The 27,415-nt window shown below is 40.6% G+C and overlaps 1 protein-coding gene across 11 annotated transcripts in view; it reads left to right on the top strand.

Moving 5' to 3' along the window:
- LOC138762617 (EGF-like repeat and discoidin I-like domain-containing protein 3) overlaps positions 1-27,415 on the top strand; it is a 320,962-nt gene that overhangs the window by 150,523 nt on the left and 143,024 nt on the right. For all 11 annotated transcript variants that reach the window (XR_011357038.1, XM_069936256.1, XM_069936259.1 and 8 more), the window contains one exon: positions 13,317-13,430. Coding sequence is in view for 10 of the 11 variants with exons in the window: in XM_069936256.1 (XP_069792357.1) it covers positions 13,317-13,430 (114 nt within the window). In the remaining variant the exon portion in view is untranslated. The remainder of the gene's footprint in view (positions 1-13,316; positions 13,431-27,415) is intronic.

The following is a 27,415-nucleotide window of genomic DNA, read 5'->3' on the forward strand; positions in this document are numbered from 1 at the left end:
GTTGTGTTTTGCTATTTATAAAATCCTCAAACATTGTAAGGTGGGACTGATTCATCTTACAAGAATTAATGATACAGCACAATTATTTTTGATTTTTAATGATATTTATGTTTCAGGTAACAAACCTATTCTAAACCTATTTTTGTATTGAAACTATGGCATAAGTTTTGTTTCTGCTTTATTCATCAATCTATCCTTGTTTCCAGGAAAACATTAGCTGGAGGACAATGTTATTGTTTATTTTTTTACATTGAACTGTACTATTTAAGTTCCTCGAAAGTAAGGAGACCACTTGTTTTTGAAGCGCACAGAATTTCCGAATGGTTATCAGCACGGATAGAGGTCATTTGACCCATCAAGTCCATATTAACAAGATGCAAAAACAGCTAGTTGAAATTCCCTACTCCCTCCCTGTACCTCGACAGGTTTTGTCCTTCCTGGTGCGTATCCTCTCCCTTTCAAATGCTACATCATATCTGTTAGACTCCATGGTGCATTCCAAACCATACCACAAATCTTTGTGTCCCTTTGATTCTTTCGACAACCTCCTACATTTTATATCCTATAGTTCTTGACCCCAATCCCATTGGATTATATCAGATCTCCAAACGATTGAGAACAGTCCAAGAACAAGATGCCTAGTCTATCCACATAACTAAAGTCCTTCACGCTCTCAATGAATTACGTTGAATTGACCTATAACACCTGTACGTTTTGGAAGGTGGGAGGAAGCCCATACAGACATGGGAAGAATGTCCAGACTCCTTACAGAAAGCCCTGGATTCGAACCTGAGTCAATGGCCATGTAACAGCAGTGCGCTAACCGCAACACTAATTTTGTATAATATCAATTTATAGCTTCAGTACATTTTCTATGGCTTCAGAATTGTTTATTTTAATGAAAAATTATTATCAAAGAGGTTTCTCAATTGATGAGGATAAGCCCCTTACAGGGAGCAATCATGGAGGTCAAAACCATCAGCAGAAAAGTCCTTGGCCTTCCTGTGGACTAACTTTCACCCATTCATCCATGGTCACATCTTGAAGATGGAGACCAGAGTTGATCTGGCAATACCAGATGACTTCAGGATTGGTGTGCTTTGCACAAGCCATAGCAGTGAAATCGATGGCAGGAGTCAATGTTGTGCCTGGACAGGGCATCAGCCACAGCATTCACTTTTTCTCTGGTATGCCATATGTCCGATGAAAATTGTAGAATGAAGTCCAAGTGCTGAATTTCTTGGGGCAAGTAGAGATGTTGACTTGTACTCACAGAATGCGTAAGAACCTGGTGGTCTATATAAATGGTGAAAGGACAACTGTTATGAGCCCAGAGGACCCCAAAACCCTGCAGCAATAGAAATTCACCAAGACAAATGGTTACTTAAACAAAAGTTGCTTTTAATTATTGTTAAACATGGAAACAGGATCAAACTTAACCTATTACTATTAACTTGCTTAACCTAACCACCCCCTTCTAATTCTAAGTGCACGTGTATGTAATGTGAGTGTAAGTTTAGAAAAGTTCTTTGATTCACAGTCCAATCTCACTTCTCACTCCTCCAAGTTCACTGGTTGAAGGCAATTCTTGTACTGTGCACAGAATTTAACATTTATGAATTTCACCAGGCTTTGGTGCTTGAAAGGAAAATGGTTACTGCTCTGGAAGGTTCTTGTCGGTTTTTAGAGAAAGATTTGTTGTTCACTGGACCCAAACTGATTCCTTCAAATCAGTTTCTTGCCGAAGAAACTTGCCCCATCAGGGTTTTCCAGATGATAACCTCTTCCTTTCAGGTCACCAAAGAGTTCCTTTTTTGTTTCCCTTATTTCAAGTGAAAAATTAGGTAACCAGTCCTCTCCTCTTGTATGAACCACAAGGGCTTTGACCAGGTTGAATTACGCACTCACAACCCATCTTCCAAAAGGGGTTTTTCAACAAGCTTGCCAGCTTGTCCTGTTCTAGTCTCAGCTACTGCTGCTCAAATCTAGCACTGAATTTTCTCTCTCTCTCTCTTTCTCTCTCTCACACTCAGTGTGATGCGCTATCAAGCAGAAAGCAGACACAAAACAAAGTCTGTTTAACAGGCTTTATTCGATATAAACTTCCACAGATCTGGCTGTGAGAGTGCTGTGCAAAGCTCTGAGACTGACCTCAGGGGCCAGATCTAGCTTATATCCCAGAAGGCGATTGGCAGCTGATCAGGTGGGGCTTGGTCCATTCAGGTCAGCTGATTGACAGCCGGCCAGGTGTTGCCTTGTCCTCCAGTGCTCCTCTGCAGGTACACAGGTTGCCCCCTTCAGTCGGCTAGTGGTTATCACCACACACAGAGAAAAGTCTGTTGACTCTCTCTGCTTACAAAACCAAATGACCCTCTTAGAACAGCAACCTGCACTCAGACAGCTTGTGGCTCTGGACCTAATCCTCTGTGTTCTTTCATCTGTTGCTTTTCAAAACAACAATCCATTAGTGAAGTCCCTTGGGCACTCTTCAAAGTTTTTGCAAAGGCACTCGGAACCAGGCCTGTCTGGCTTGAGCAGAGCTCCAGTATTTTAAATGAGATCTGTTTTGAAGTGTTTGTATGTGACCTACACTAAAAACCTGCCCCAATTTTTCTCCTTCAAATCATATCCCTATACAATATAAAGCACAACCATCTAATAAAAAGTGGAAATTTTTCACTGAAGTAATAGACGGCAAAGCTTTGATCTCAGAGGAACTTAATGCCTTCTACGTTCAATCAGATGACAGTAACAGCAGAGAACCACCCCTCCGCACCCCACATCCCCTGATGTTCCTCTCCTATCCATATCCAAGGATGATGTGCATTCTGCCTTGAGGAGAGTAAATCTGAGGAAAGCATCCAGCCCGGACGGAGTACCTGGCTGACTATTAAAAAGCTGTGCTGAACAACTTTACAATGTATTCATGGATATCTTCAATATCTCACTCCAGCAGGGTGTGGTACCCAACTGTTTCAAACAGGAGTCAATCATACTGGTGCCTAAGAAGAGTGTAGTAACCTGCCTTAATGACTATTGACCCGTAGCACTTACATCAACAATGAGCTGGTGATGAAGCTTATCAACTCCTGTCTGAGTGGTGACATGGATATGTTCCAGTTCACCCATTGTAGCAACAGGTCTATGGTGGATGCCATAATACTAGCTCTACCCAAAGCCTTAGAACATCTGGATGCTCTTTATCAACTACAGTTTGGCATTGAACACCATCATCCCCTCAAAACCAATCAACAAACTCAAAGACCTGGAATTCAACACCACACTGTGAAAAAAGATCATGGATTTTCTCACCTACTGACCACAATCAGTGAGGATTGGTAAGAATTTCTCCTCCACAATTCCCATTGGTACAGTTCTATCACAGGGGTGAATTCTTAGTCCCCTGCTCTACTCACTTTACATCTACGACTGTGTGGCTCAGTATGACAATAACATCATCTATAAATTTACTGATGATACCATGGTAGTGGGTTGTATAATGAAAGGTGATGCGTCAGTTCGCAGAAAGGAGATTGAAAAATTTGCCTGAATGGTGCACCAACAACAACCTTGCACTCAATGTCACCAAAACTAAGGAGCTGATTGTTGACTTCAGGAAAGAAAAGCCAGAGTGGGGATCAAAGGTGGAGAAGGTGAGCAAATTTAAGATCTTGCGAGTCACTATCTTGGAGGATATTTCCTGGAACCAACACAGCAATGGCATCATGAAGAAAGAAAGTCAGCGTCTCTATTTAGTCAGGAGTTTTCGGAGGTTTGGTATGACACTAGAAATCTTGGCATATTTCTACAGAGGTGTGGTGGAAAGTGTACTGACTGTGCATCATGGTCTTGTATGGGGACACCAATATCCATGAGAGTAAAACCCTCCAAAAGGTAGTGGATGCAGCCCAGGAAATCGCAGGCAAAAGACTCCCCACTATCGAGAATATCTACAGGGAACACTGCTGTCAGAGAGCAGCAGCAATCATCAAAGATCCACACCACCTAGCACTTCTGCCATCAGGAAAGAGGTCTAGGTGCCACAAGACTCATCACCAAGTTAAGGACAGCTGTTACCCCTCCACCATCAGACTCCTCAACAAAATATTAAATCAGGGACTCGTTTAAGGATTCTTACTGTGCACGTTAATGCATTTCCTATTCTCTGTGTATTGTACTATCAGTTTGTTTACATTCATTATCTTTTTACAGTCCTTTATTTACTTATATGTATATGCTGTGTGCAGTTTTAGCACTACCAATAAGTTGAAATTCTGCCTCACCTGCAGGAAAAAGAATCTCAGGGTTGTATGTGTTGTCATACATGTACTCCAACAATAAATTTGAAATCTAAATCTGAAATCTGAAAAATACCATGTTGCATAATTCTATGTCCCAAAAATACAAGATCACTGGCACCAAAAATGCATTTACTGGGATTGATCACAATATAAAACTCATCAAGCCTCTGAAACAATGAAATAATATAGTACTTGTTCTCCCTTCATCCATGCTCATGCCAAGTATATCACTGATGTAAACAAACACAAAATCGAGACTGGCTGGTTCGTGGCCATGTGCAAATGGAATGTCTGAGCTGCATTTTGTATACTGAATGGCATTTGCTGAAACTCAAACATGCAAAACGAGTAATTACCTCCATCTTGGCAACGTCAAAAGGGTTAACTGGAATCTGATTTGCAGAGAAGTCTTGTAAAGTGGGAATGCTGTATCAGTCAGGCATGGTAGATTTGTTCAGTGCATGATAATCACCTCAAGGCCACCAATCTCTTGGAGATATTTTTAGAACCATATGCAATAGTGACCCAGCAGCTGTCAGATCTTCGGACTGTGTTCAAGTCTACATGTGGTCGAATTCCACTTCTGTAATTTTAAGATGGTCCAGGGTAATCTAGGAGCTCGCTTTGCAACTGGAGGACTCCAAGACTTATGTGGTAGGTTACTGTATGTTTAATGTCTGCCTGATGATACAATGGGGTCACGAGGTGAGGGAAATACTTGAGCAAGGCTTGGAAAGTGCAGGAACCAGGTTGAAAATTCGTCATGCAACTTGATGACCCTGGAGGGACAACAAATTCCTTTCCGTGCCCAAAGGCTGAACCTGCGTGGTCCGTGCTGCTATTTGCTTCTCCAACTCAGTTATCTTCGATTGATAATCTGCTAGCATTATTTTTGAGAAGGTGCTGGCACTTCATAAGGTGCAGGAAGCAGTGGTTCCAGCTCTGTTTGCTCCCGTTGACTAGGGAAAGCAGCCAGTCCTTCTGTGTTAATTCCAGAGATCATGGATGTAATGAGATCAGCATGACCCACCAACTGATCGAGGGTGGACGTCCGAAAGACCCTCAGTAAATGACCTTGAACATGATGAGGTAAACATCGAAGGGACCTCTGTTTCCAAAAATCCCCTTCAACAGGATCTGTCCAGCTAGTCTGCATCATCTCATCAACATCCGTGATGATAACTTATTGGCTAACTTGTCATCTGTTAGTAATTGGGCAATACGAGTCTTCCTAGTTGACTGAGCATGCTGCAGAATTGCAGCCTTAAGGATGTTGTATGGGAGATTACCATCTAAAACCTCCTCGATTCAGCTTCTGACTTATCACACTGAGGGCAGAGAAGTGTGCGTCGAGGATTGTATACCATGCTGGTGTATTATTAACAAAAAAAGGGGTGGGGGGGAAATCTCCACTTTGACCTCCCCAACTGCTTCTGTAAGGGGTTTATTCTCATCACTATCCATTTTAAACTAGAAGGTATTATGAACTCATGGAGTCACCATTTGTAACGGCACTGATTTACCACAGCTTACACACAATCAAAGAATACACTCACTCATTTCTTTCAGCACAAAATGAAGTTGACTTTCTTTATTCTCTTCAGACACAACATTGTTTTCTTCAATTCCCCAAGCACCAACCAGCCAGGCGCCTCTGACTCTCATTGGTTCACCACCACACGGGTGATCCTGGGGCTCTCACTCTCCTCCTCCTGTGCCCAAGATCCATCCCCCGTATGCTGACTGCTTAACTAACCTGCACATGTGCGCTATTACTCCGACGCATCGCTTTGGATACGTCATCAGTGGAGACTGGCACTGCTCTCCTGATGAAGGTAAGTACATGACCACAACACCCTCTTCAGTCAAGGATCCCTAGATTGGTTACTGGTAAATTCACCAAAATCAATTCACCGACGGAAAAATTCATCCAATAAAAAAAATCACTGACCATCAAATTCACCGACATAGAGTTTTTAATGAATTTTGAAGTGTCATTTAATAAAGCTTTTAATTAGGGGTTAATTGGTCATCCCTGAAGACATTTGTCTAATGAGCCTCTTCTTATATCATTGCTCTCATGGATGCCTCTGGTACTTCTGACCCATCCCTCCCCCACCACCCCGGGGGGGAGGGTTCGACTCTCCCACCCTTCTCCTCTTGAGTATGCATGGCTGGCCGCTAGTTTCAAATTGATTTCGTGCCGAGGTCCTGGTGTCTAACAATCTCCCTCCCCCTTATTCCCTCCCTACCAGTTTCCCCAAGAAAGAACTCTGCAATTGGGGCTTGGAGGAGGAAATGGAAGGCAAGCCCAAGGAGGAGCAGCCTGTCAGCTTCACCCACTGGAGAGGTGATGCTGAGAGGGTGCGCTGGCCACGGGATAGAACTGACACACATCCCCATGGATCGTCCCCAAGAGAGAGCTCTGCAGTTGGGGATTGGTGAAAGAGTGTGCTAGTTTACATCTCTCACGGTTCTAGTTCTCTAATGATCCCCCTCCCCCTATTCCCTCCCTCCCTCCCTCTCCCATCAGCCACCCCAAGAGAGAGCTCTGCAGTTGGGGATTGGTGAGAGAGTGTGCTAGTTTGCATCTCCCACGGTTCTAGTTCTCTAATTATCCCCCTCCCCCTATTCCCTCCCTCTCCCATCAGCCACCCCAAGAGAGCTCTGCAATCAGGGTCAGAGAGAGGGTGCACCCGAGAGAGAGCTCTGCAGTCAAGGGTCAGTGAGAGGGTGTACCAAACACAGGGCAGAGCTGGCATGCATCTCAACTCCGGAGTGGGTGGACCCGATGACAGGTGAACATTTTAATTAATTTTGAATTCGGTGAATTTTCTGTCAGTGAATTGATTTTGGTGAATCTGCCACACACCCAGTACCAAATACCAAAGACTCTCGTAAACTTCTGCAAGTGTACCGTGGAGAGCATTCTGGTTGGTTGGATCACTGCCTGGTATGGAGGTCCCAACTCTCAGGACAAGAATAAACTCTAGCAGGTTGTTAACTCTGCCTCCAACATCACAGGCACCAGACTACTCCATCAAGGATATCTAAATAAGGTGATGTCTTAAAAAAGCAGCCTCCATCTTCAAAGACCCCCACCACCCAGGCCACACCCTCTTCACTCTGCTACCATTAGGAAAAAGGAACAGGAGCCTCAAGATGAGCACTGAATGGCACAAGGACAGCTTCTTCCCCGCTGCCATCAGATTCCTAAATAATCAATGAACCAAAGACACTGCCTTACTTTTCATGCATTATTATTTTTATATTTCTATGGTAATGTTATAAGATGGTTATAATATAAATGCTTGCACTGGTGATGCTGCCGCCAAACACCCACTTTAGTCTTCTCGATAAGTGCAGTCGCTGTTGCGCCTTCCTGACAAGTGAGGAGATGTTGAGTCTCCACAATAGGTCATTAGTGAAGCGAACTACAAGGAGCTTGGTGCTTTCCACTCTCTCTGCTACAGATTTGTTGATGTATAGTGGAGGGTGGTCTTTCCTGGTCCTCCTGAATCCACCATCAGCACCTTCATCTTGTCCACATTGAGACTCAGGTTTTCACTCTCGCACCATTTCGCAATTTTTTCACCTCTTCTCTATAGTGCGACTCATCTTTGTGGCTGAAGAGGCCAATGACTGTTGTGTCATCTGCAAACCTGATGACACTGCTGGAGCTGGATCTGGCGATGTAGGCGTGAGTCAGTAGCGTGAACAGGAGCCGGATGAGCACACAGGTGTGAGGTGTACCCGTGCTCCACGTGGCGATGCTCAACATTCTGCTACCGACCCGGTCAGGCTGGTCATTCTGTTATGAAGTCCAGGATCCAGTTAAGGAGAGGGTTGTTGAGTCCCAGCAACAACAGCTTCTCCACCAGACTGGGGAATAATCGTATTAAACACCGAGCTGAAGTCAATGAACATCAGCCTGACGTACGAGGCATTGTTCTCCTGTTGGACCAGGGTGGAGTGAAGCGACAAGGCGATAGCATTGTCTGCTATAGGTGAATTGAAATACGTCCAGTATGTCTCTGGGAGGTGTTTTCCATCACTAGATGCTCAAAGCATTTCATGATAGTGGAGGTCAGTGCCACAGGGCAGTAGTATTTGAAGCCTGTTATTATCACCCTCTTGGGTACTGGGATGATGTTGGCTGTTGTGAACCCTGCAGGAACTATGGGTATTGAAGATATCTGTATGAAGACTCTGTTAACTGGAGATGGGTTCAGGCGAATCAGGAAAATGAGGTTTGGCTAAAGGCAAGCATGGGTTTCCTTAGCTGCTCCAGTTTCCTCCCACCCTCCAAAAACATCCAGACTTTATAGGTTAACTATTGGGTGACAGGAGCTCATGGGCCTAAAGGGCCTGTTATCGTGCTGTATCTCTAAAATTTAAAATAAAGGAATTTTAAATGCAGAAGGGAATTGAAATGGCACATGGTAGCTCTTTGAAAGATTTGTCTGGAAGCCACTCATCTACCCTTTCTCCTTTGTTTATAATCTTATTCCCATGTATTTTTCATTTCTGTTTCGAATGCTGCCATTTAATCTGCTTGCATTGGTCTTTACAGCAATGCATGTAATTTCACAGCAACTTGGATTTAAATATTTTTCTTTCATGTCACTTCTGCTTCTTTTGCAAATAAGCTTTATTCTGTGTCTTCGAGCTGCCCAGATCCCCACAACTGGAAACTCTTCACACTGTCAAAATCATTCAGGATTTTTAACAATTGTATTAATACCTCAATTTAATCATCTTAGTACCAGTTTAGAATTAACTTAGAATAGCTGATCTATTTTCCCTGGTATTATTCCAGTCAAGCCCTTCTCCATAAATTCTCTACGATGAAGAATCCTTTCCAAAGTGGAGTGCAGTGCTCCAGCAGACATATATTCATTGTTTTATGAATGTTTATCAGAACTTATTTAAATTTATACATACAATGCTGTTCCAGGCCAATTCAGCCTTACAAGTCCATGCCGCCCAATTTACACCCCATTAACCTACACCCCAGTACATTTTTGAACAGTGGGCGGAAACTGGATCCCTCAGAGAAAACCCACACAGACACAGGGAGAACCTGCAAACTCCTTATCGACAGCCCAGTATTCGAATTCAGATCCCAATCGCTCACATTGTACCAACCATTATGCCAACCGCGTCGGCCAATCACTACTTCAACCATGCCGGCCAATACTTACATGCATAAGTATTCTGTATTTCTGCTAAAGAAGCCAAAGAACATTTTAAACAGCTTTCACATTTTGTTTCCGTAAACTCCAGTCCTCTCTGTGCTGCTCCCAAGCTTAAAATTATACAATTTGGTTCACATTATCTCTCGTTATTCCTTTGTCAAAATGTTTCATCAGCATTAAATCTCATTTTCAAATGTTTACCCAAGTCAGCAAACCACTTGTGGCTCAGACCCTCATGGAGCATCGTTTATATTAATTTTGTAAGGTTTTCAAATTTTGAAATAATGCCTTGAAGATCAAATTGTGGGCCTATATATATATATATCATAAAACTGCAGCTTGAGAAGCATTGCCTAAATATGAACTTTCAATCTGATGAACAACAGTTCACTGCTGCTGTGATTGATGTGTAATTCTATGGCACTATAAGTTTGGCTTGGCATGAACATGAAATATATTGGACATTTAAGCTCCCTCTATCCCTTTTCTTTGTCTTCACAATTGTAGGAATTTGGAGTGGAACTGCACAAATTGGTGTATTTTGACTCAGTATCCATCTTCAGTGCATTAGTCATGGTTCAGTAAATCATTCTCTAGCTCAATGGTTTTCAAACTTTTTCTTTATAATCTGTTGATTAGTAAGGAATTACTTAAGCTGGCATGTGAGTGGAAAGAAAAAGTCTGAAAACCACTGCTGTAGCTGAAGCAGACAGCTATTGTTTCAATCTTATTCTGGATATTTGAGTATCAGAGTCTAGGCTTGTACTCAAATGAGAGAGAACAACATTTCAAATGCACTAATCAAATGCTCTGTCAGCTTTGTTGAAGGCTAACGGACCATTTTTAAAGAGAAGCAGGATACTGTCATTATTACTTAATATCATCTTCTATCCAACACCATCAGAGTACTAGCTGTATTTGCATTGCTGTTTGTTAAATACAAATTGATTGCTGTGTTTTCATCAATCAGAAGTAATTGTAGATCAATAAATAGTTAATTTTTAAACTGTAAAATGCCTGGGATGTCCTGAAGCTACAAAAATTTAGGTTTCCTTTCCAAACCTCCTGTGGACAACTTACCCTGAAATCACAGATCAATTTCTCAGCCCTGTCTACATAGGTTTTTTTTAAAAGAAGCTTGAGTTTTCTGTTTTTCACAAAGTGTATTGATTTGTGTTCCTTGTGATATAAAGGAAAGCTGCTCTGTGAACTTGAGAATGTTTATTTAATGGTCCACAATGTTTCCTTTAACCTTTAAATCTGACATTTCCTATAATAAACAAATCTTAACATAACATGAATGCAAGATTTTGCTGGAAACAAATTCCAACAAATTTATTCCTTTTTCAAACATAATCACAATTTTCACCACAACCCTTCACTCTGGCAAAGGATAGAATTGGCATTATTTTTCAGTAACATTTCACAAAAACTCATTTTACATTTTTTGATAAATGTCCCTCTTTTCTTCTGAATTTTAATAATTTATCCTTTTGACATTTGTCATTTTGTTCAGTTCCTTTATAAGTTTTAAAGTTCCATTTAAAAAAAAAATCAATTCCTTCTTTCATTTTGCTCTATTAGGCTTTTTTTTAAATAAAATGCGATAACATTTTCTGAGATAGATTTCATAAATAATGGGGATAATTTCACCTTCTAATTGTTCAGAATGAATTGGCTAACAGATTAATGGGACTCCTTCTTGCAGGATGTTGTCCCACCAGATTTACTCTTGCAATGGATCTCTAACTAAGCTTTGCTTAGATTTGTCCGAGCTTTGTTCTTCAACACAGCCATTTAAAATCAGTGCTTGTTCTACACAGGCAGCTTGCCATTATTTTCTCTTCAGGCTACACCATAAAAATGTTGCTGAACGCTGGAGAGCTTCAGAACTGTTATAACCATTGCACACATTGCCTGCCCAATGAACTGAAAAGCCAAAATTCAACTCCATCGTAACAGGGGAGAGTCAGCAGATTTTGAGTGTAATTTTACTGGTAACATCTGCAGCGAGTTCTATTCATGCAAAGGAGCAAGCAAATTTGGACTAACATTTTTCGTCAACACTTCTCAAACATGTGTTGTATTCCTAACTAGTCATTTTGAGCAAGCAATTTTCTATTACTCTGTGGTCTTATGTGAATGTATGTATTTTAATTCATTAACAAATACAGTCCCAGAAACAGGCTTCAATGTGGTCCATTGACATCAGTTTGAACAAACTGTTTTGAGTGTAACCATCCATATTTATTAATGCAAGAATATCTATGATAATCAGATTTATTTAAAATATCAAATGTTATGCTCTCCGACAGTTTGAACCCAGTTTGTTTCAAAAGCCTCATAGGCTATTTGGAACTTAAGTGTAATCTAGATCTTTAACAAATCCAAGAAATTATTTACTTTGTACACTTCTATAAAAGTATTCTCAACTTCAGTTTTAGCTCTCTATATTTGCTATCTCCTGCATATGAAAAGGTACAGTGAAATAAAATATGGTGTAGCAACTTGTTTTATATTTATCCAAATTTATATTTATGTACAATACCTGTAATTAATTTATATTATATTTATTAATTTATGTATATTAATTTATATTTCTACCAGATCATTTTATGAATTTATGTTTCTACCACAAGCTTACATTTCACAAATGAAGATATCATTTATTTAAGCTCTTAATCGGCCATGTGTTATCTGTATGCAGGCACATTATCAGCTGAGAGTCACACAGCACACCACAGGCCTTTTGACCCAACTCGCATGCCAACCAAGTTCTCATACTGAGCAAGTCCAGTTGCCTGTTTTTGGTCTATACAATATCCTTATAAAATTTTCTTGTCTGCACATCTGTCCAAGTGTCTTTTGAATGTTGCTGGCATTCTATTGTTGCTGCCATTTTTTACACAATGAAGCTTTTCATTAAAGCTGGACTAATATAATAAATAATTTAGCTAAGTGTAAAAGGTACCTGTCACAGCAAGTTTCTCAGAAAGGTGTTTCTGATCAAAGAAAAAGCAAGTATACAAAACAAGAAAAATGTTATGCATTGAAATTAAATTTCAGTCGAAACTAAAAAAATGCATCACATTTCTCCCTTTTCCAAATCACTTTATGTGGATTGATTGAAAATACAGACCTCTCATGATCACTGCCGGTGTCATGAACAGAATTTTATCCCTCTACACAAACACATAAACAAAACTATTGTGGTTTCAGCTAATTTGAAAATCCTAATTAAACCTAATTATCACAGCAAGGACTTGTGGAACTTTGGGGACAATTATGATTCGAAAATAACTGAACAGCATAATTGATTTCTTGAGTAATTTGCTGATTTGATAATGTATCAATATTAAAGATTAAATTATTAAAATTGACACAAAATTTGTATCAGAATGGACGACTTTAAGTAAAATACTGCACCAGATAGAAGAATGAGGGAAGATTTGATAGTATGCAAAATTATGAGGGGTACAGATAGAATAAATGCAAACAATTTCTTTCTACTAAAATTAAAATAAGGTAGAACTAGACAACATGGGTTAAAGGTGAAGGCTGAAATGTTTAAAATGAACATAAGGGGGAAAATTCTTCGTGAGAGTGTGGAATGATCTGCCAGCTGAAATGATGAATGATTTAAGGAAAATTTAGATTTGTAGATGGGAGGGCAGGTTCTATGGGTAGTTCAATAAATTGCAAAATATTTATCACAAATGATACATTAGAATAACTAATAAGAACTGATTCATGTATTTTGTTTTATTTCAAGCATAAATTGCCATGGTTGAATGATTTCTATGCTTTATCCTCACAGATATAAATGAATGCGAGTTTGAGCCCTGTAGAAATGGTGGGATATGCACTGACCTCATTGCAAACTATTCCTGTGAATGTCCAGGAGAATTCATGGGCAGAAATTGCCAATACAGTAAGTAATGTGTTCTATTAATGATTAAAACTACTGAACAGTTGTAAATAATGTAAAATAATCATTTACTTTTTCTGTCTGTGGATGTGATGCTTTAGTGCAAAAATATCAAAGACAAATATAAAGTTTAGATCAACTAAAGACCAACTAAAGACCAACTAAAGACCAACTAAAGACCAACTAAAGACCAACTAAAGACCAACTAAAGACCAACTAAAGACCAACTAAAGACCAACTAAAGACCAACTAAAGACCAACTAAAGACCAACTAAAGACCAACTAAAGACCAACTAAAGACCAACTAAAGACCAACTAAAGACCAACTAAAGACCAACTAAAGACCAACTAATGAGGGAAGGCAATGTTGTTTGAATCAAATAATTGAAGCGTAGAATATGTCTTTCATGGTTGGTCCCATCATGGAGGGTAAACTTACATATTATATTACAAAAGCTCAGTGAAAGGAAAAAGTGTCTTTTCTATCCCAGATGTGAAAGAGATAATGGATTTGACACAAGACATAAAAGAAAATCCCTCGGATAAATGGAGATTTATACAAAGAAGTAGAAAATGTGCAGGAAATGATAGGGGGAAGAATGTTAGAAGTAAAAATATAAATGGGGAACTGGTGGTAATGGGGTGCAGAAGTTGATTATTTGTATATAATTTCCAAATAAATCATAGCATTATATGTAATGACATCATACATGACATCAGAACATCCTCTGAAATGTTTGGTGTCTTCTACATAGTATTTTTGTTTGTACTCAACATCACTGCAAGGCTTGTTTATAAATCACCCCAAATACACTATAATTGGCAGTGAAAAGAATCTTCATTATCAACGTAGATCATTGCTGAAGACAAAAAAAATGTTTAGAAAGTGTTTGCACCATCTCCAAAGTATCACTTAGTGGCAGCACTCACTAAATGATGCCAAAGTTCCAAGAAGAGACCAACACCATTGACATCAAGGTTCCTGGGTATACTGTTATGGACCCAGATGATCCCAAACCCCAGCAGCAATAGAAATTAATCAAGACAAAAGGTTATTTAAACAAAAGTTGTTTTAAATTGTCTTTAAACATGTAAACAGGATCAAACATTATCTTATTACTCTTAACTTAACCCCCTTCTAATTATAAGTACAAGTGTCTGTAATGTGTGTGCAAGTTCAGAAAAGTTCTTTGATTCACAATCCAATCTCACTTCTCACTCCTCCAAGTTCACTGGTATCAGGCAATTCTTAAGCTGAGGACAAAATTGAACATTTATGAATCTTCAACCAGGTTTTTGTGTGTGAAAAGTAAATGGTTACTGCTCATGAAGGTTCTTATCGGTTTTCAGACAGAGATTTGTTGCTCGTTGGATACCCACACCTGATTCCTTCCAATCAGCTACTTCAGTGTCTTGCCGAATAAACTTGCCCCATCAGGGTTTTCCAGATGATAACCTCTTTCTTTTAGGTCACCACAGAGTTCCTTTCCTGTTTCCCTTATTTCAAGAGAAATATTATATAACCAGCCATCTCCTCTTGTATGGATCACAAGGGCTTTGACCAGGCTGAACTAAGAACTCACAACCCATCTTCAAAATGGGGTTTTTCCACAAGCTTGCCAGCTTGTCATGTTCCAGTCCCAGCTGCTGCTGTTAAATTGCAGAATTGAATTTTCATTTTCTCTCTCACTCACTCAGAGAAAACCACATGACCCTCGTAGAACAGCAAACTGCACTCAGACTGCGGCACTGGAGCCAATCTTCTGAGTTTGTTCATCTGTTGCTTTCCAAAACAATAATCCATTACTCCACAGCATGTCCAATTAACACCTACTTGTGAAGTCCTTGTAGGTATTCTGCAGTTTTTACAAAGGCACTCGGAGCCTGGACTGTCTTGCTTGACCAGAGCTCTGGCATTTTAAATGAGATCTGTTTTGAAGTGTTTGTATCTGTGTGTGATCTAAGTAAAAAAAAAACCTGCCACAATTTATCTCCTTTAAAACATAACTATATACAATATCAAACATAACATAATCCATCACAATACTCTGAGATGGTAGATTTGTCTATGCACCAAAAAGAGAAATAGGGTTCGGGCACTGCAATCTCTGCAAAATAGCAAGATAAGAGGCTCTAGGCCAGTGGTTTTCAACCTTTTTCTTTCCACTTACATATCACTTAAAGCATTCCCTATGCCATGGGTGCTCTGTGATCAGTCAGGGATTGCTTAAGGTGGTATGTGGGTGAAAGAAAAAGTTTGAAAACCACTGTTTTTAATCATATCTAATGTGCACAGTTTCATAACTCCAAAGGAAATGCAAAATATTTCAGTAACAATTGGGTCTAGAGCAGTGATTCTCAACCTTCCCTCTCCACTCACATATGACCTTAAGCAATCCCTGACTAATCACAGAGCACTGATGGCATAGGGATTACTTAAAGTTGTATGTGAGTGGAAACAAAATGGTTGAGAACCACTGCTCTAGACAAAACTAAATATGCTTCAAATGCATCAGCTCTCTGTGTTTATCCCTGGAGTGGCCTACAAGTCAAAGAGTCTTCTGTCTTGCTGCTACTGGGGATGAACCATCACAAGTATCCTTATATCCTTCTTCACACATTCTTGTCGAATCTGCGTTCTGCAAAGTGGTGAGCAGCAGTCTGCACTCCACACAGTTATCTTGGGGACGATGAGTGTCGTGGGTGATATTTATGTCATACACGATGGATCTGATCAGCAGCATTCCTCTCACCACCAGCCAAGTCCTGGTGCTTGTGCATAAGTCAGCTCAGGGAACTACCCACAGTGAAATGAACTATAGTAAAATCTCAGTAATGTTGGAGGAACTCGGTAGATCTTGCAGCGTCCATAGGAGGTAAGGATGTATCGAATTTTCAGGCCTAAGCCCTTCTTCAAGGTAGGCTTGTTGAGAAAGAAACAAAGGTCTTTGAGGCCAGTATGGGGGACGGAGCTGTATAGTGAACAGATGCCTATGGTAAAAATGAGGTGATCAAGTTCAGGGAACTGGAAGCTGTTGAAGTGATGGAGGACACATGAACTATCGTGGATGTAGATGGGGAGGAAATGGACATGGGAGTATAAAACAGAGTTGAGGTAAGTGGACGCTTGTTAGGAGGGGCAGGAACACATGAAACCAATGGGACTGTAAGGACAATTGAAATTGTAGATCTTGGCTAAGAGGTAGAACTGGGGAGTGCCGGGTTGGAAAACAATGAGGTTGGTGACCGAGAGAGAGATGACCGAAAGAGATGAGTTCAGAGATAGTGCGTGATACAGTGGTTTGATGTGTTTTGGTTGGGTTCTGTGAGTGAGGAAACAGATTTGGTAGGTCTCAAAGGCAAGGACTCTGAAGACAATTTTGGTAGGGAAGGATTTTATTTACAGAAGGCAAGTGTGGGAAATGGTAGTTAATCACAATCACACACACACACACACACACACACACACACACACACACACACACACACACAGAGTTTACAGCAGCTATGGGAAAGAAATAGCAGACAATTAATAATGAACATAAGGAAAATGGGGTGGGAATAAAATACATCCACACATGCGATGAACTGGTACATACAACGATCAGGGAAAAATCACTATGATGCCCCACCCCCCCCTTGACTCGGTGCAGGCACGGCTCTATGCTACAAGAGACACTAATGAAACACTCCCAACCTTTTTAACAGTGCACATCTTACCAAGTTTCTCCAGGACCCTTCTAGATTTCTAGGCCTGGAGTGAAGCAGGGTGATCCTAAACTTGGAAAGAGAGAGAGAACAAAGAGCACATGGCACCTTTATAGTGCTGGAGGGACAAGCCCAGGTCTTTAGCAGGGGTAATGGCTCACTGCTGGGAGGATTAATCCAAATACAACAACCAATGGCACAAAGCCAGGTACAGGCAGGCTGGAGAGCCCAGTCCAGGTAATTTACATGGGTCCAATAGCAGTAATGGGTGGGGCTGAACCAAACCTTGATTGGCAGCAGGTGTGTCTTCCAACTAGGTAGGGGGCAGTGCTGTCACATGACAGCCACAACTCTTCCCAATACAAGGGGAAAATAAGAGGATGTGTCCCAAAGTTGTTTCACTTCAGCCAGATAAAGGTCAGTGCGCCCGATGACAATAGTGCCACACTTACATGCAGGTTTGATGTTGAGGTTGGCTTTAGTGTGGAGAGAGTGGAGGGCAAGGTGTTTTGAGGGGGTGAGATTGGAATGGGTGAGGGGAGTGGTGAAGTCAGGATGTTTGAGACTTGGTGGCAGTTGGAAATATAAAGGTTCAGAGCAGGCAGAAGGCCAGAAGGAGAAAGAAGTTTTAAAGAGGAGAGGAGCCTGTAGTCAGAGGTGGAGAATCCCTGTTGTAGAAGTACTTTGATGAGGGGCTCAGGCCTTTACAACCAACCCACAGTAATCATCAAATTCGTCATTATCTACAGGATGTTCCATGCTGACCACTGCCTGATGGACTTGTGGTCAGAAGTGTTTTGAAAAGATTTACCATAAAGGATAAGTAGTGTGGCACATTCGCCACCTGTTATAATCTTGGTTTTGCATGCTAGATAGATTCTGCACATTAGCACTAATTCTTCTAAATCTTTATAAATAACTGGTTAATGTGCAATGCTTTGGATAAATAACCTATGCGTTTACAATGGCAAGATTTATTTGAAGTTAACTATCCAAAATCTGTCTTCAGTGATCATTGGGCACAACTATTTTATGTCCCCAATGCAGTTAGTGCGCCCTCCAGACCTTGTGCTGTTGATTGGTGGTCAGTCTGCATTTGTCCAAACAATACCAACTTCTCAAAGATACTCTCAAATTTATTTCACACTTTCAGTGTAGTGACGAGAGATACTTTGTTAGCACTAACTAAGAAACAGCCATGGAAAATTCACCAGACAATGGTAAATACAAAATAATATTTTTTTATTTAACTATTAATAACATAACACTTTTTACTTATCTCTAACTTAAACTCTAAGTTTGACCCCACTACACACAAATATAAATGTGTGTGTGTATATTAAAGTCCCAAACTCTGAAAAGTCTATTTTAAAACTTCACCATCATTTTACTCTTCCTTGAAGGTCATACATTTTCAGTTCAGAAATAGTTATAAAGCGCTTTTAAGCATCATATCTTCAGACTGCTTTAATCTCACAATTATTTCGATGAGTTGACCTTCAGAAAGATTCTTTAAGCAGAAGTGACCATCTTCTGAGCCACAAATGTATCTCCTGCGACTGGGATAATACAAGATCTGTCATTCCAGGAGGTCAAATCTTCTCCTTTTGAATAAAGATTTTGGAATCTGTTTTTCAAACAATGAAACTAACCTCTTTATCTTAAAGGGACAAAAAGGCTTAAAGGCTTCTCTTTTGAAATCTATTTATTCTGTCTCCCCCTTTTATTAGATATGACACATAACAGCACCTATTTTGGTGACTGTAATTCAATGATCATCCTCAAGGTTCCAACTTCTGTGTATGTTACACAGGATCATGACGTCTCTAAACTGATCCAAAAATGTTTGAATTTGCTATTTCTCCAAATCAGGTGACATTACAACATCAATGAGGTCAGTCCCAATTCTTGGAAACCCTATGACTATATACTGGAATCTTTAACAGTTTTCGTTTCATTTCTGCAAAACTTCTTGTTCATCTCATTTCTGTTCAAGAGGCTTAATTGCTTTCAAGAACCACACTTGGTACTTGAGTTTCAATTAAGAACACTTCTATTCCATTTTGGCCCTGCTTTTCAGGCATGACGATTCTAAGAATGAACAACTTTCTCTGAGTACAGTAGTTCTCTGTAAATGTACTGTGACCTGTGTGTGTAACCATGTAGCCAACCTACATCTAACCTAAAACATAGTTATAAGAAATATAGTTTAGCATTAACCTAAATATTAATATTAACACAGATCCTTTACATCAGAACTATCTTTTACTATGTCGTCCAAACAACTTCGGCAGCTGTGACTGGAAATGCATGATCAACTTGTAAGAAAGTAGAATTTCTTCTTGTGGTGATTGGATCAGCCTTAGTAATACACATATTGCCTAATCAACCTCTGGTCTTCTTAGCTAATCTTTGCCAGGTAATTCTTTTAACAATTAGCAACTGCTAAGAAGTCATAATTAACTCTATTTAGCCACAGTAATAGCCCATATTTGTAAGACTGACTGTTTTGCAACAAGGGAGACAGCAAAGCTTCACACCCAGATCAGTGCAATGCCTTCTACATCTGATTTAATCCTCAGAACAACAAAGAACCACTGCTTACCCCCATGTCCCCTGATGACCCTCCACTGTCAGTATCCCAAGGTGACACGGGATGCCTTTAGGAGTGTGAATCCAAGGAAAGCATCTGGCATGAATAACAACCTGGGCTGATCAACTTGCCAATGTACTCACGGATATCTTCAAGACCTCACTCTGAGAGGACAAGGTCCCCACCTGTTTAAACAGGTCTCAGTTGTACCAGTGCTGAGGAAGAATGTAGTAAGCTGCCTACATGACTACTGACCAGCGGCATTCACATCCACAGTGATGAAGTGTTTTGGGAGGTTGGTGTTGAAGCATATCAGCTCCTGTCTGAGCGGTGACATGGGTCCATTCCAATTTGCCAGTGCAGCAATAGGACAGATGCCATCTCACTGACTCTACAGAAATCCCTGGAACTCCTAGACAGAAAACATTAATACATCAGGATGCTCTTTATTGATGACAGTTCAGCATTCAACACTGTCATCCCCTCAAAACTAATCAGAAAATACAAAGACCTGGGTCTCAATACCCCACTGTGTAATTGGATCTTGGATTTCCTCACACCCAGATGTCAATCAGTGCAGATTAGCAAGAATATCCTCCACAATTTCCATCACCACTGTATACTTTTCCCCCCCCCCCCCACTCACTCTACTCACTTTACACCTGTGAATGTGTGGCTTAGTATGACAACAGTACAGTTTACAAATTTGCTGACAATTTCTTCATAGTATTATGTAGGGGTGATGTATTCACATACAGGTAGAAGATTGAAAACTTGGCTGGATTATATACTAATAACAAACTCTCACTAAAAATGTCACCAAGAACAAGAAGCTGGTTGTACATTTTAGGAAATGAAAATCAGTGGTGTATGATCAATAGATCATTGGAAATCAGAGATGGAGAGGGTGAGCACATATAAATTTCTGGAACCTTCCTTATACCATCCGACCAATGTCATCATGAATAAAGAGCCTCTACTACTTCCAGAGTTTCCAAAGGTTCAGTATGGCATTGGAAATCTTAGATAACTTCCATAGATGTATAATGGAAAGTGTGCTGACCAGCTGCATCAGAGCCTGGCATGTGGGCACCAATACTTCTGAGCAGAAAGCCCTGCAAAAGGTAATAGACTCGACCCAGTACTTGATAAGCAAAACTCTCGCCTCCATTGAGAACATCTCCTGGATGGAATGCTGCCATCCAGGTGTACCAGCAATCATCAAGGATCCACACCACCTAGGGCATGCACTGTTCTCGCTGCTGCCATCAGGTAAGAAGTATAGATGCCACAAGTCTCCTATCACAAGGTTCAGAAAAATTTGCTACTCCTCAACCATCAGACTCCTAAACAACAAGCTCAATTAAAGACTTATTTAAGGACTCTTATCTTGCACATTATTTAGAACTGTATCTTTACATTTTTTCTATATTTGCACAGTCAGCTTGTTTACATTTCTCTCTTTGTATACATATTTCTTGAGAACAGTTTACAGTTATCAAATAAGTAGAACTTCTGCCTAGCCTGGATCAGAATTTATTGTCATGAACATATCACGAAATTCATTGTTTTGCAGCAGTATCACAGTTCAAACATGTTCAGTGTCCTCCATAATGTTTGGGACAAAGGCTCTTTTTTTTTCCTGTATTCCAGTTTTAAATGTGTAATCAAACAATTCATATGTGATTAAAGTGCATATTCCAGATTTTATTTAAGGTTATTGGTGTACATTTTGGTTTGAGTATGTCAAAATTACAGCTCTTTTGTATACAGAAAAATTCTTTTCAGGGCACTATCCTGTTTGGGAATTTGGCTTCACAGGTGTTTGTGAGTATTCCGGTAGGTTTAATTGATTCATTTGTGCAGGTATAAGAGAGCTAATTCTTTCTTCTAAGCTTTTGATCACCTTTGGTGTCTGTAGTTGTCATTTTTCAACATGAGGAACAGAGTTCTTCCAATGAAAGTCAAAGAAGCCATTATAAGGCTGAAAAAAGGAATAAAACAGTGACAGACATCACCTTAGGATGACCAAAATCAACTGATGCAACATCATCAAGAAGAAAGGTACTGGTGACCTCAATATTCACAAAGGGATGTGTATTCTAAGGAAGACTCCACTACTGATGACAGAAGAATTCTCATCATAATGAAGAAAAATCCCAAAATGCCTGTCTGACTCTTCAGGAGGCAGGTGTGGATATGTCATTGATTGCTGTCTACAGAAGACTTCATGAAAACCATATTTGGAGGCCATTAGTTAGCCACAGAAAGGATGGCCAGAGTACATTTTGCTAAGAAATATTTAAAAGAGGCTGCAGGTCTTGTGGACAGATGAGACCAAGATTAACCCAATTCAGAATGATAGGGCCAGAGCAAAATAAGGAGGCAAAAGGTAACTACCCAAGATCAAAAGCATACGTCCTTTGCCATGTTTGCATCTTATAGTGAAGCCTCTGTATTTCTGTTCATGAAGTCTTCTGCAGACAGTAGTCATGGACACACTGTAAGGTCTGCTTTGTTCATGAATGAGTGAGTCAAACACCAGACTGAGTCGAAATCAAGGTTCTTTGTTCTTTATTGCCGGATTGTAACACTTGCAACTAACAGTGTTAGTTGGAGAAGGCGCATTCTGCCGTTATCAGCAAGTGGTGTTTTTTATATACCTTAGGATACGTACTTAGTAAATTATCATTCCATGACATTGTCCAATGAATAAACTGTTGCTGTCCCTCTCTGCTAGCCTCCTGCACATCAATTTGTCATCCCCACTCTTATCTTGAGAGTACAAGGTCACAACTGCATCTTGTTACGGCCCAGCACTGGGTGACTCCTTCTACATTCCCAGCTCATGATGTTTTTACCTAACAACACCCACACCTGTCTCTTGTGGGTCAGACAGGCATTTGGGGATTTCTCTTCATTATGATGAGAATAATTCTGTCACCAGCAGATGAGGTTTTCCTTGGAATACCAGTCCTTTTGCGATTACTGAGCTCACCAGTACGCTCTTTATTCTTAATGATGTTGCAAACGGTTGATTTTGGTGATCCTAAGGTTTGGACAATGTCTCTTACTGTTTTGTTCTTGTTTTTCAGCCACATAATAGCTTCTTTGACTTTCTTGGAAACGACAGACTCCAAAGATGATCAAAAGCTCAAAGCAAGCCTAGCTCTCTTATACCTGCACCAATGAAGCGATTAAACATACCTGAGTACTCACAAACACCTGTGAAGTCAAATGTCCCAACCATTATGGTGCCCTGAAATGAGTGTCTATGTCTAAAAAGTGCTGTAATTTCTACTTGGTCAAACAAAAATGTATGCAAATAACTTTGAATAAACTCTGCAATGTGCAGATTGTTTGATTACAAATTTAAAACTATGGAGCACAGGGGCAAATAAAGGAAAAAAAATGTCTGTACCAAACATTATGAAAGCCACTGTATACAAATCACCTTACAAAATACATTTTTTTTTAAAGTCAGAACAAGGTAGTGTCCATGGTTCATTGTTTATTAGGAATTTGATGGCAGTGGGGAAGAAGCTGTCCTTGTGCCACTGAGTGCTTGTCTTTAGGCTCCTGCACTTTTTTCCTGATGGTTGCAGAGTGAAGAGGGCATGGCCTGGTGGTGGGGTCCTTGAGGATAGAAGCTGCTTTCTTAAGACAGCGCTTCTAGTAGATGTCCTTGATGGAGTGAAGACTGGTGCCCGTGATGTCATAGGCTGATTTAACAACCCTCTGAAATGTTTTCCTGTCCTGGTTATTGGCACTTTCATACCAGGCACATGATGCAACCAGCCAGAATGATCTTTTCGGCACTCCTATAGAAGTTTTCATGGGACTTTGGTGACATACTGAGTCTCCTCAAACTCCTCACAAAGCGTAGCTGCTGGCGAGCTTTCTTCATCATTGCATCGACATGGAGGTTCCAGGACAGATCTTTGGAGATGATGACACCCAGGAATTTGAAGTTCTTGACCCTCTCCACTGCTGATCCCTCAATGAGGACTAGTTTGTGTTCTCCTGACTTCCTCCTGAAGTCCGCAATCATCTCCTTGGTTTTGCTAAAGTTGGGTACAAGGTTGTTGGTGTGACATCACTCAATGAGCTGATCTGTCTCCCTCCTGTATACTTCCTGATTGCCGTTTGTGATTCTGTCGACAACCATGATGTTATTGGAAAATTTGTAGATAGCAGTGGAATTATGCCTAGCTACTCACCTTTGCTGATCATCAGTGTGAAGAAGATGTTGTTTGCAATTCGTACCGACTGTAGTCTTCCAATGAGGAAGTCAAGGATCCAGTTGCAGATGCTGGTACAAAGGCCCCGGGTTTGGAGCTTGTGGACCAACACTGAGGTAATTTTGAACTTTGAGGAGGTCACAATATCTGTGGTCTTAGCGACATGTAGGCCAGCGCAAAAGGATCTGTTTACATTCAAGTTTATTATCATCTGAACTTGTATATACAACCTGATTAACCAGTGTCCCTCCAGATCATGGTGCACTCACAAATATACATAATACACAGTACATAATTACCTCATAAATAAATAAAATAAATAGGTATAAATATTTGGGATAGTTTACATGTTTATAGGATGTTGTTAATCGGTCCCAGAGCCTATGCGAAGAAGCATGTGGGAAGAAGCACAATCCCAGCCTCACACTCCTGATTTTGATGCTCCTGTACCTTGTGGTGCACCTCAGTTAGCATGGTGTTAATTACCATAAATCCAAAGATCGTGTTATATGGCGAGCTCTCCACTGGCCACCGAGACAGAGGTGCACCAAAGAAGAGGTACAAGGACTGCCTAAAGAAATCTCTTGGTGCCTGCCACATTGACCACCGCCAGTGGGCTGATATCACCTCCAACCGTGCATCTTGGCGCCTCACATTTCGGCGGGCAGCAACTTCCTTTGAAGAAGACCGCAGAGCCCATCTCACTGACAAAAGACAAAGGAGGAAAAACCCAACACCCAACCCCAACCAACCAATTTTCCCTTGCAACCGCTGCAACCGTGTCTGCCTGTCCCGCATCGGACTTGTCAGCCACAAACAAGCCTGCAGCTGACATGGACATTACCCCTCCATAAATCTTCGTCCGCGAAGCCAAGCCAAAGAATTACCATAGGGGCCTCTGGTATCTCTGACAAGAAAATCCAAGATAAACCATGCATGACTTATTTAGTGGGTCAGAAAAAGTATTTTGGCCTTGCAGTGTGCTTTTATGATGCAAATGTGCAAGTTTAACTGACAAGCTTGATGGGACCGACCACTTCAAGTGCATGGCAAGTCTAAACACAGGGCAATGCACACAGAATACACAGACACTAGAACTCAAGGAGCACGTAAAACATCCAAGGTGCTTCAAGCAATGAATAATTTAATTTGTTGAACAATTTTTTTATCGACAAGAATAACACCAAGTCAGAGGGACAATTAATAACAAATCATTTTGTGTTATTCAGTCTTCTACCCTTGTTGCAAGTCTCAAGATTGTGTAAAATTCTGAAAATACTGGTTAAATACGGGATATTGCAGTGGCCTAGTGAAGTCAACTATGTCTTATTAGCAGTTTTGAATTGTTAACTGAATTACCTGGCAAATGTTAGTGAAGAAGACCAGAAATTGATTAGGTAATAGGTGTACTACTAAGGCTGATCCAATCCCCACTAGAAGGATTTCTATTTTCTTTCAAGTCGGTCATGCATTTCCAGTCACAGCTGCTGAAGTTCTTCAGATAACGTAGCAAAAAATAGTTCTGAAACTGTGAAATAAATCCGAGAGCATCTTCGAGAAGTTGGTCCTGTTTGAATAAAAGTCTAAATGCAGAGTGACTTCCAGTCAACAGCATAGGCCTGAAGAGCACACTATCTGCATTGGGGACATCAAGTCATTATGCCCAATATCCAATGAAGACTGATTTTGGATGGTTAATTGAAAAAGATTCTGGCATTGTAAACACAAAGGTTTTAATCCAAACCCTTGTACATTTTTTGTCTTGAATTGAACAAATTAGTGCCAATGTGCAGAATTTACCAAAAGTACAAAATGAAGACTGTGACAGCTGACAATTTGGAGACACTGTGCAGAACTTTGCTCAGACTACTTTTATTCCTTAAAAAATCACTGGAGAAGTCCAGTGTAGGAGTGGTAAGTTAGAGACATTGGTTCAACAGGCTTCGGCAAGCAGAGTTTGCGGACATGCAACTTGTACTGGTGAAGTCAGATTGGATCTTTTTCATTGGTAACTCAGAGTAGGTAGTGGAGCTGGCACCTAGAGCTGTGATATGCTCCAATTGCAGGTTGTGGGAAATCTGGGCCAGGACAAGTATCCCTGATGACTTCACTGCCAAGAAGGCCATCCATTTGCAGTTCCTTAGAGACTAGGTTATGGAACTGGACAGAAGTGATGAGAGGCAGAAGAAGCTATAAGGAGACAGCCACACCCAAGAGGCAAGAGGCAGGTAACTGGATGACTGGCAGGAGAGGGAATGGGAATAGGCAGTCAGTGCGGAGCATTTCTGTGGCAATTCCCCTCAATAATAAGTATGCTGTATTGTATATTGTTTGAGGGAGTGGGGGATGATCTATCACTGACAAGTCATAGTGGTCAAGTCTCTGGCACAGTGTTTGGCTCAGAAGAGAAAAGGGGAGAAGAGGAGAGCTCTAGTGATTAAGTATTTGATAGTGAGGGGAATAGACTGGAGGTTCTGTAAGCATGATCGAGACTCGCAGGAGCCAGGATCAGAGACAACTCAGACCGAACCTGCAGCATACTCAAGCAGGAGGGTGAGCAGCTAGATGTTGGTAGAATGACACAGATGGGAAAATGGATGAGGTCCTGAAGAGGGAATATTGGGAGTTAGGAAGGAAGCTAAAAATCAGGACCCCAAGAGTGGTAATCTTTGGATTGCTGCTTGTGCCATGCACCAATGAGGGTAGGAATAGAAAGTTATGGCAGATGAATGCATGGCATAAGAGTCATTGCAGAGGGCAGGAGTTCAGATTTGTGGACCATTGGGATCTCTTCTGGGGAAGGTATGACCTGTACAAAAAAGGTCCTCCTGAACAGGAGGTGAACTAATATCCTAGGAGGCAAGTTTGCTAGGGGTGTTTAAGAGAGTTTAAACTAGTTTGGCAAAGGGAATAGAACCAAAATGAGAGGGCAATGAATAGGGCAGAAGATACACAAGTAGATTCCCTGTGTAGTGAGACTGTTAGGAAGGATAAGCAGTCAAAGGGAAAATTTACAAGCATAAGATTAAGAATTTAACTTGGTGAACTTTGGAAACAAATTTGAAAAGGTTGATGAATACACCACTGAAGGTCTTGTATTTAAATGCCTGCAGTATAAGAAATAAGGTTGATGATCCACTTGCACAGCTGGAAGTTGGGATGGGTAACATTGCAGCCATTATTGAGTCATTGCTGGAAGAAGACCACAGCTGGGAACTAAATATTCTTGGGTACACAGTGTATCAGAAGGACAGGAAGGAAAACTGAGGTGGGTGGGGGTTCTGCTGGTTAGAAAAATGAGATTAAATCTTGAGAGTGAGGAGACATTGGATCAGAAGATGTAGAATGCCTGTGGGGTCGAATTAAGAAACTGGTAAGGCAAAAAGACCCTGATGGGAATTGTATACAGACTTCCAAATAGTAGCTATGATGTCACATGCAGTCGA

Source organism: Narcine bancroftii, chromosome 1 (assembly GCF_036971445.1).
Source record: "Narcine bancroftii isolate sNarBan1 chromosome 1, sNarBan1.hap1, whole genome shotgun sequence".
In the NCBI taxonomy this organism is placed as follows: domain Eukaryota; kingdom Metazoa; phylum Chordata; class Chondrichthyes; order Torpediniformes; family Narcinidae; genus Narcine; species Narcine bancroftii.